Here is a 10,370-nt window from a genome sequence, read left to right as displayed (position 1 = left end):
AACAAGAGAGTATGAGGCCCGCCTGGAAAGGTACAGTGAGCGCATTTGGACATGTAAGAGTACTGGAAGCAGTCAACTAACACACAAGGAGGCCTGGGAGGAGGAACAGGAAGTTGCTGAACTGTAAGTAATAGAAGCAATGCTCTTGTAGCACCGTTTTTGTATTATTAGGAAAGGGGGAATATTTACAGTAAAATTATTTACATTTAAATTTGTGGGCATATGTTGGAATACATCACATTAGTATAATGTATTGGTGACTGAGTGCCCTTGCCTAGTGGTATTTTGCTGGTAACAAAGTATATGGAACATATAGTTGTGTGTACCCTTATTTAGGTATTTACTAGGCTTTGTTCTTGCTCTATATACTTTAACCGAAATAATTCTGGAAATACAGTTTTTGTTTTTTGTTTTGTTTTTTAGAGAGAGTGAGTACACATGTGAGGAGTATGGAGGGGCAGAGGGAAAAGGAAAGAATCGTAAGCAGGCTCCATGCTCCTCACACAGCCTGATGCAGGGCTCACGGGGCTCACCGAGCTTGATCTCGCAATCCTGAGATCATGACCTGAGTGAAACCATTTAACTGACAGCCACCCAGATGCCTCTCTGGAAATGTGGTTCTGAGCAAAGGAAGTTGATAATCTAGAAGTAATATGGAGACAGCAAATTAGAAAGTTTTCTTTATTTTGTGGTCATTTGAAATTTAAGACAGTCTTTACAGTAGGTATCAAACATAAAGCAGTTTGAAGACAGTTTATCTAAATGGGGTGATTGAATGAGGTATTTTTAAAAATCATGTCTACAGGGGCACCTGCATGGCTTCGTGGTTGAGCATCTGCTTTTGGCTCAGGTTGTGATCCTGGGGTCCTGGGATCGAGTCCCTTATCAGGCTCCCCTCACAGACTTCATCTCCCTCTGCCTGTGTCTCTGTCTCTCTCTCTCTGCTGTGTCTCTCATGAATAAATAAAATCTTAAAAAAAAATCATGTTTATGTTCAAAGTGCCTACTCATCTGAGTATTCTCTCAAAGAAAACACTCAGAATTTGGGCAGTAGGGCATGCAAAAGATATATGGAAACCAGGGGTGAGGGACTCCTGGGTGGCTCAATTGTTGACCATCTACCTTTAGCTCAGGCATGATCCCAGAGTTCCGGGATCGAGTCCCATATCAGGCTCCCTGCAAGGAGTCTGCTTCTCCCTTTCCCTATGTCTCTGCCTTCTCTCTGTGTCTCTCATGAATAAATAAATAAAATCTTAAAAAGAGAAAAAAGGAAACCAGGGGTGATAATTAAACAAATCTTTAAGGAATTGGGAATAGAAGCTTTTTCTGTGGGCTTTTCATTGACTTCTCTTGATAGCAGATAAGCAGAGAGCATACAGTTTAGTAATCTAATACTGTTCTGCTCTTTTGTTGGTGTAATGGCACTAGGTTCACTTGAGACCTGGTTCTAGTAATGGCTCCATCATTGACTAATAATTAGTTGAGTCTGTTAACCAGATGTCTGTTTCTTCTTTGCTTGGTCACTTACATTGTCCCATTTTGGATTAGTGTAATTTATTTTTTATTTTTATTTTATTTTTTTAATTTTTTTTACTTATTTACGATAGTCACACAGAGAGAAAGAGAGAGGCAGAGACACAGGCAGAGGGAGAAGCAGGCTACATGCACCGGGAGCCCGATGTGGGATTCGATCCTGGGTCTCCAGGATTGCGCCCTGGGCCAAAGGCAGGCGCTAAACTGCTGCGCCACCCAGGGATCCCGGATTAGCGTAATTTATGTATGTGTTTTGTTTAGTGTTATTAGACCAGGGACTAGCCAGCCTTTTCTGTAGAGTGTGAGTTGGTAAATATTTTAGGGTTTGTGGGCCATGTGATTTGTGTCTCAACTATTCATCTCTGACATTGTACAGTGAAAACAGCCATAGATAAAAACATAAAAAATTGAGAATGGCTATAAGTAAAAGATAATTTAATTTACAAAAACTAGTGGTAGGTTGAATTTGACCCATGAGCAGTTGCCAACCTTCATAGTAGCTTATGGATTTCTTGAGGGCAGGTCTCATATTTGACTTATTCTGGATGTGGTTACAGTGCCTAGGTGCTATCCTCTACACTATATAAGCACTTACTGTTTGCTCTTTGCAAATAGAGATAATGCTACCTTCTCTGGGTGTCTTTTTGGGTATGTGTGTGAAAATTCTTTGTAAATAAAAGATGGTAACCATTAACCTACAACAAAGAGTATGAAGAGTGCTAAGGAGGAACTCAGTTATTGTTACTTGTAATATGATTATATTAGAAAAACCCAAAGAGAACCAAGTGAAAAAATGTTAAGAATAAGTAAGAGAAAAAAAAAAAAAAAAGAATAAGTAAGAGAATTTAGTTTAAAAATGTAAATAAATTGCTTTCCTACATACAAAGAGACAGTGGTAATTTAGAAACTAGAGATAAACTTGGAGTCATTAGGGAAAACTTCATGGCGCTTCATGAGGAAGGTGACACTTGAAAGGATAGTTTGTACCAAATTATAGAAGACAAGATGAGGCATTTGTATTTAATTCAGTGAATGTAGGAGGATAGCAATAATTTTTTATCAAGAAAGAAACAATTGGAGTTAGGCTTTGAGATTAATCTGGAAGCAGTGTGTAGGATGAGTTAGGGAAGGAAGAGCAGGTGGGAAGTTGATGTACTTTTGCTAGGATAGTATTCAGGTATAGAGTTATGGTGTTATTGGGAATAGAAATAATGAGATGGATTCTCTAATCCTTCCTGTGAAAAGAGTTTTTTTGGCCCTAACTTTGGAAGAGCCCCTTCAACTTTCTTTTTGACAATTCATAATGCACATTAGCATATTAAATATTTTCAGAAGCCCTCCAGTAAAGAAACTGTAGCTTGGTTTAACCTTGTGGATTCCAAACTTACTTGACCTTAGAAGCCATTACATCAGAGGGAAGTTCTGAAGAACACAGTTGGGGAAGTGATTTGATAGCAGAGAGAGTATAGGGTTTGATGGGAGGGATTACTGAAAAGGTATGGTTTTTTTTTTTTTTATATATATATATATATATATATATATATATATATATATAAGATTTTATTTATTCATGAGAGATAGAGAGGCAGAGACACAGGCAGAGGGAGCCTAATGTGGAGCTCGATCCAGGAACTCCAGGATCATGCCCTGAACCAAGGGCAGATGCTCAACCACTGAGCCACCCAGGTGTCCCTTTAATTTTCATTTAAGTATGGTTTTAATTTTTATTAAGTATGGTTTTATAATTTTTATTTAAATAGAAATCATTTTTTAATAAAAGAGTTATTATTTATTTATTCATGATAGAGAGAGGCAGAGAAGCAGACTCCATGCTGGGAGCCCAATGCGGGACTTGATCCCAGGACTCCAGGATCATGCCTTGGGGCAAAGGCAGGCGCCAAACCCCTGAGCCACCCAGGGATCCCCCATTTTTTTCTGTTTATAAAAGTAGTGTATACATGTTATAAGAAAGTAAGCAATACAGAGTTAGTATAAGAATCTGAACATCGGGATCCCTGGGTGGCTCAGCGGTTTAGCGCCTGCCTTCGGCCCAGGGTGTGATCCTGGAGTCCTGGGATCGAGTTCCACATTGGGCTCCCGGCATGGAGCCTGCTTCTCCCTCTACTGTGTCTCTGTCTCTGTCTGTGTCCTATCATGAATAAGTAAATAAGATCTTAAAAAAAAAAGAAAAGAATCTGAACATCACTGTCCACCCTCACTCCCCAGGAGTTAGCTGTGTGTAATGAAGTTTTAAGCCTAGTGACTGGGAAACTTAAGGGAGAGCATGCATTTATAGGGGTCGGGAAAGACCTCGTGGAGTTAAGACAGTCTGAGGACATCTTGGGACAGTGATAAGCTGGGAGGGAGGATGGTGGGAGAAGACAAAAGTGACAGCCTTAACAAAGGCAGGGAGACTAGAAGTTTATTGATTGGACTGAGGAATAGCAGATAACTCCATAGGTAAATTGTAAGGCAGTATGATAAGAGATTTTTAAGGGTAGTAGTCTGTTGGAGGAACATTTTTAGTTATAAACAGCACAGAGTCACTGGAAATATGATAGTGAGCCTAGTATTTGGATTTGCATGAATGTTCTTGTGCCTGATCTTCCCCTTTGCCCTGCAACACAAATATTAAACAATCTGGTCAGAATGGAGATCTTAACAGGTGTCCATTTAGGTTGCTTCCCATTTTCTGCTATCATGAAGAATCTAGCAGTGACTGTCTTTGTGCACATATGACACTTGTGATAATTGTTGTCAAACTGCTTTCCAGAAGAGTGGAAATACAGGCTGTCAGCATGCATGAGTGCCACGTTGCACTCTTCATTTGTTCAATGTTGGGTATGTTAATTAAAATTCTTTTTGGTAGTTTAATAAGTGAAAAGTAGTACCTTGTTTTACTTTTGCAGGGGCTTTGGAGTTCAAGCCATGGTTCCAACATGTTAATTTTGATTTAGTTCCCTTATTCATAAAATGAAATTCTTTTTTTTTTTTTTTAAAGATTTTATTTATTTATTCTTGAGAGACATACAGAGAGAGAGAGAGAGAGGCAGAGACACAGGCAGAGGGAGAAGCAGGCTCCATGCAGGGAGCCTGACATGGGACTCGATCCCGGGTCTCCAGGATCCCACCCTGGGCTGAAGGCAACACTAAATCACTGAGCCACCGGGGCTGCCTATAAAATGAAAATTCTAGATAGCTCACAAGGTATTGTGAAACCTAAATGAATGAATGCATAAGGAAGAATTTTATTGATTGAGGCCTAATACGAATAGAATCAGGTTATGGTTTTCTTTTCTTTCTTTTTTTGTTTTTTTAAGATTTTTTTTATTTATTCATGAGACATACAGAGAGAGGCAGAGACATAGGCAGAGGGAGAAGCAGGTTCCCTGTGGGGAGCCTGACGTGAGACTTGATCCCAGGACCACGGGATCACGAACCGAGCCAAAGGCAGACGCTCACCCACTGAGCCACCCAGGTGCCCCAAGTTATGATTTTTTTTTTTAAGATTTTATTTTATTTATTCATGAGAGACACAGAGAGGCAGAGACATAGGCAGAGGGAGAAGCAGGCTCCATGCAGGGATCCTGATGCAGGACTTGATCCTGGGACTCCAGGATCACGCCCTGGGCTGAATGTAGGCGCCAAACTGCTGAGCCACCCAGGTGTCACAAGTTATGATCTTCTAACAAAAAAATGTGTAAAGGATATGAATAAATAATTCACACCTAAAAAGGGAAGTCTGCTATACAAACAAATGGGAAAATGTTCAGCCTTACTGTTGATGTGCCTATTAGTTCTATTTTCCTAGATGAGAAAACTAACCTGGATAGGCCCATCTGACAGACAGAGCTTTTTAACAGTTCCTTCTTTGGCTTGCTTGCCACATGTTTATTTTATTTATTTATTTATTTTAAAGATTTATTTATTTATTTATTTATGGTAGACAGAGAGAGAGAGAGAGAGGCAGAGACCCAGGAGGAGGGAGAAGCAGGCTCCATGCCGGGAGCCCGATGTGGGACTTGATCCCCGGACTCCAGGATTGCACCCTGGGCCAAAGGCAGGCGCTAAACCGCTGAGCCACCCAGGGATCCCCTTGCCACATGGTTTTTAAGCTTTGTTTTCTCAAGTGCCTGCTTATATTTGCTTAAGAAATGTATGCACTAATTTGGATTAATTTTCCAGATAGAAAAAAAAAAATTTTCCAGATAGGTTTTTTTCTGCATTTTCTTGGTAACTAATCACATGTTTGTTTAGTTTAAAGGAGGAGTTCCCTGCCTGGTACGAGAAACTTGTTCTGGAAATGGTTCACCATAATACAGCCTCTTTAGAGAAATTAGTAGATACTGCTTGGTTAGAGATCATGACCAAATATGCTGTGGGAGAAGAATGTGATTTTGAGGTAAGCACCTCCCCCTTTTTTTGTACAATTTGACTCACCATATGTTGAGATTAGAACTTCCAGTATAGATTACAGAATGCAGTTCTGCATGTAAACCTGTATTAAATTTGAAGTTTGCTTTACTCAGTATCAGATATTGTAGGGACCAAATTTAGAACCATATTCATTGTTGAGAATGTTTAATATTTTGTTAATATTTTGGTAATTATTATACTGTGTACCATTGCATCCTTGTTTGCCCTGTTTTATCCCTTTCTGATAACTTTTCTATCTTTGCTTTTTGTGGTTGTGTAATTTTTTCATACTTTATTTCAAAGACTTTCAGATAATGTTTAATCCAAATCTGAGGTGCCAACAGGCAAAGAATGTCACATCACTATAATAGTGAGCAAGTTGACTTTTTTCTCTTTCTTCTTCTTCTTCTTTTTTAAGATTTTATTTTATTTTTAAAGGTTTTATTTATTCATGAGAGACAGAGAGAGAGAGAGAGAGAGGCAGAGACATAGGCAGAGGGGAGAAGCAGGCTCCACGCAGGGAGCCCCATGTGGGACTCGATCCCGGGTCTCGAGGATCACGCCCTAGCTGAAGGCAGCGCTAAACTGCTGGGCCACCTGGGCTGCCCTAAAAGATTTTACTTATTCATGAGAGACAGAGAGAGAGAGGCAGAGACACAGGCAGAGAGAGAAGCAGGCTTCATGCAAGGAGCCCGTTGTGGAACTCAGTCCTGGGACTCCAGGATCATGCACTGGGCCGAAAGCAGGCGCCCAACTGTTGAGCCACCCAAGTGTCCCTCTTCTTTTTTTTTTAACTAAATTTGTATTTTAATTTTCTAGCTCAGATAGCACAAGGATAACTGACTAAAATGAAAATTTAGGACTAAAGTAAACCCTTTGAATGGTTAAAAGTAAGATTCGGGAGGGAGGGAACTAATATTTGTTAAATATCTGTATGTATTGGGTACTGGGCTAGTTGCTTTACCATAATGTCCTGCAGAATCTGCACAGAAATATTGAGGTGGTAAACAGGCTCAAATATTTATTTAATTTTTTTTTCTTTTTTATTTAAGTTCAATTTAAGTAACATATAGTGTATTAGTTCAGAGGTAATCTAGTGATTTTTCTTTTGCATATAACACCCAGTGCTCTTTATATCACATGCCCTCCTCAATGCCCATCACCCAGTTACCACATTCCCCCACCACCACCTCCCCTCCAGCAACCTTCAATTTGTTTCCTATAGTTTAAGAGTCTCTTAGGGTTTGTCTCCCTCTCTGATTTCAGCTTATTTCATTTTTTTCCTTCTCTTCCCCATGTTCATCTGTTTTGTTTCTTAAATTCCACATATGAGTGAAAGCCATGGTTCCAACATGTTAATTTTGATTTAGTTCCCTTATTCATAAAATGAAAATTCTTTTTTTTTTTTTTAAGATTTATTTATTTATTCATGAGAGACATACAGAGAGAGAGAGAGGCAGAGACACAGGCAGAGGGAGAAGCAGGCTCCATGCTGGGAGCCCGACGTGGGACTCGATCCCGGGACTCCAGGATCGCGCCCTGGGCCAAAGGCAGGCGCTAAACCGCTAAGCCACCCAGGGATCCCCTAAAGTGATCTTTATTTGCAGACAATATGACTATCTATGTAGAAAATCTCCTGCAATCTCCCATAAAAGCTACTAGAACTAATAAGTGAGTTTATTAGCAGGGTAGCAGGATACAAGAAGTAATAACAAAAACCAATGTTAGCAACAGACAATTGGAAATTGAAATCTAGAAAGATCATTACCATTTATGGTAATATCAAAAAATGTGAAATATTCTGGGAGTAATTTGACAAGAGATACACAAGACCCATACCCTAAAAATTATAAGATGTTCCTGAGAGAAATTAAAGGATTAAAGGAGGCCTTAAATGATAGACCTTTTGTTCATGGGTCAGAAAACTCAGTATTGTTAAAATGTCAATTCTTCCCAAATTGATGTGTAGATTCACCACAGTTGCAATAAAATCCTGGCAGCTTTCAATTATACTCAAATTACAAAGTAATAATAAAAATCTCAGCAACTTTTTTGTAGGAATTGTCAAGCTAATCATAAAGTTTATGTGCTAGAGTCCCTAAGTGGCCCCATCCGACTCTTGGTTTCAGCTCAGGTTGTGACCTCTCAGTCTGGAGATTGAGCCCTGTGCTGGGCTCCCTGCTCAGTGAGGAGTCGGCTTCCCCTAACTTCCTTATCCCTCTCCCTGGCTTGCGTTTTTTTCCTCTTTCTCTGCAATAAATATATCTTAATTTTTTTAAGATGTTATTTATTTATTAGACATAGCACACAATTGGGGAGGAGGGGCAGAAGGAGAGGGAGAAGCAGGCTCCTTGCTGAGCAGGGAGCCTGACCCAGGCTTTGATCCCAGGATAAAAGCAGGGAGCCCTGACTTAGGCACCCCATAAATAAATCTTTAAAAAATATATAAAATTCATGTGGAAATGCAAAGAGCCTAGCCAAAATAACTTTGACAAAGAACAACAAAGTTGTTAGAGGTATAATACTGATTTTGAGTTTTTTTTTTTTTTTTTTAAAGATTTATTTATTTATTTATGATAGTCATAGGGAGAGAGAGAGAGAGGCAGAGACACAGGCAGAGGGAGAAGCAGGCTCCATGCACCGGGAGCCCGATGTGGGATTCGATCCCGGGTCTCCAGGATTGTGCCCTGGGCCAAAGGCAGGCGCTAAACCGCTGCGCCACCCAGGGATCCCTGATTTTGAGTTTTGATTAAGATGGTGTGCAATTTGTATAAAGACAGCTAAGTAATAATAGATCAATGGAAAAGAACAGCATCCAGAAATAGACTCACGTACATCCATACACACACTGATTTTTTTTGTTTGTTTTTTAAGTAGACTCCATGCCCATTGTGGAACCGAATATGGGGCTGATACAACCCTCAGATCAAGACCTGAGCTGAGATCTAGAGTCTGACTGTTAACCAACTAAACCATCTGGGCACCCCCCACTACTGATTTTTCATAGAAATAGATAATTAAATGAAGAAAAGATTGTCTTTTCAACAGATGATTCTAGGATCCCTGGGTGGCGCAGCAGTTTGGCGCGGGCCTTTGGCCCAGGGCGCGATCCTGGAGACCCGGGATCGAATCCCACGTTGGGCTCCCGGTGCATGGAGCCTGCTTCTCCCTCTGCCTATGTCTCTGCCTCTCTCTCTCTCTCTCTCTCTGTGACTATCATAAATAAATAAAAATTAAAAAAAGAAATTAAAAAAAACCAGATGATTCTAGAATAATTGGATATCCTTATGTATAGTTGATACTTATTTTTTAAGGATTTTATTTTTAAGTAATCTACACCCAAAGTGAGGCTCGAACTTACCACCCTGAGATCAGGAGTCGTATGCTCTTCCTACTGAGCCAGCCAGGTGCTCCTTTATAGTTGATTTTCTTAAAAATAGAAATTCTTGAACTATATGTCAGGTTACTGTAGTGATTACCTTTTGGCTTTAGTACATTGGTGCATGAATTATGAACTAGATGGTAATCATTTTATTTTTTAAGGTATCCTATTTCAATTTAGAAGTCTGAGAAATTAAGTTGGAAAAAATCACTGTACTTGACTGTATCAGAGTTCAGTGAATTTTTATCAAGTGGAGTGGGGTGAATATTGGATAGTATATTCTAAACATCTTTAGGTTTCTGGTTCTTCTTTATTATCTTTGATTCTCTCCTGTCTCCTATATAGGTTGGGAAGGAAAAAATGCTCAAGGTGAGGATTGTCAAAATCCATCCTTTGGAGAAAGTAGATGAAGAGGCCACTGAGAAGAAATCAGATGGTGCCTGTGATTCTCCCTCAAGTGACAAAGAGAATTCTAGCCAAATTGCTCAGGATCATCAGAAGAAGGAGGCAATTGTAAAAGAGGATGAAGGAAGGAGAGAGAGTATTAGTATGTATGATGCTAGCTTTCCTTAGTGAGTTATGCTACTCTGTTTATTTTATACACAAATCTTTTTGAGTTCTCTAGCAGTTGTATTTGTAATGAATTTTGTAGATAGCTAGACCTGTTTTTGTTCATTTATGATTCAGAAAACAAAATATTCACCAAGTGAATCGAGATTTAAATCCCCTACCTCCAAAAAAAGGTTTAAATCTCCCCGAGATCGTTGAGAAGTCATTACCTCTGGCTGCTTAGAAATCTGTGTGCATATACCTTTCTACTCAAGATGGGAAAGAAAATTGGCTTTCCTTTTCTCTAAGTTGGAAATATGGAAATATGTGTGGAAGGAGGGGGGGTGATTGGAGTAGGAGGGACTAATTCTAATCTCTTTTTCTTTTCGTATTGTAAGTCATTGTGGTGCTTTTAAGGTATTTCCTTTTATCTATATTCTGTAATTCAGGTTCCTCTAAGATGGGAGCTGTCAGAATTGTTAAACACTAA

At 39.5% G+C, this 10,370-nt stretch overlaps 1 protein-coding gene across 1 annotated transcript in view; it reads left to right on the top strand.

Annotated features, from left to right (window-relative positions):
* BAZ1B (bromodomain adjacent to zinc finger domain 1B) overlaps window positions 1-10,370 on the top strand; it is a 68,002-nt gene that overhangs the window by 9,368 nt on the left and 48,264 nt on the right. Inside the window, exons 2-4 of the mRNA XM_077908202.1 lie at window positions 7-123; window positions 5,791-5,935; window positions 9,677-9,878. Of these exons, the coding sequence (XP_077764328.1) occupies window positions 7-123; window positions 5,791-5,935; window positions 9,677-9,878 (464 nt within the window). The remainder of the gene's footprint in view (window positions 1-6; window positions 124-5,790; window positions 5,936-9,676; window positions 9,879-10,370) is intronic.

This window comes from Canis aureus, chromosome 8 (genome assembly GCF_053574225.1).
Source record: "Canis aureus isolate CA01 chromosome 8, VMU_Caureus_v.1.0, whole genome shotgun sequence".
Taxonomy (NCBI): domain Eukaryota; kingdom Metazoa; phylum Chordata; class Mammalia; order Carnivora; family Canidae; genus Canis; species Canis aureus.
This window is presented reverse-complemented; position numbering and strand designations above follow the sequence as displayed.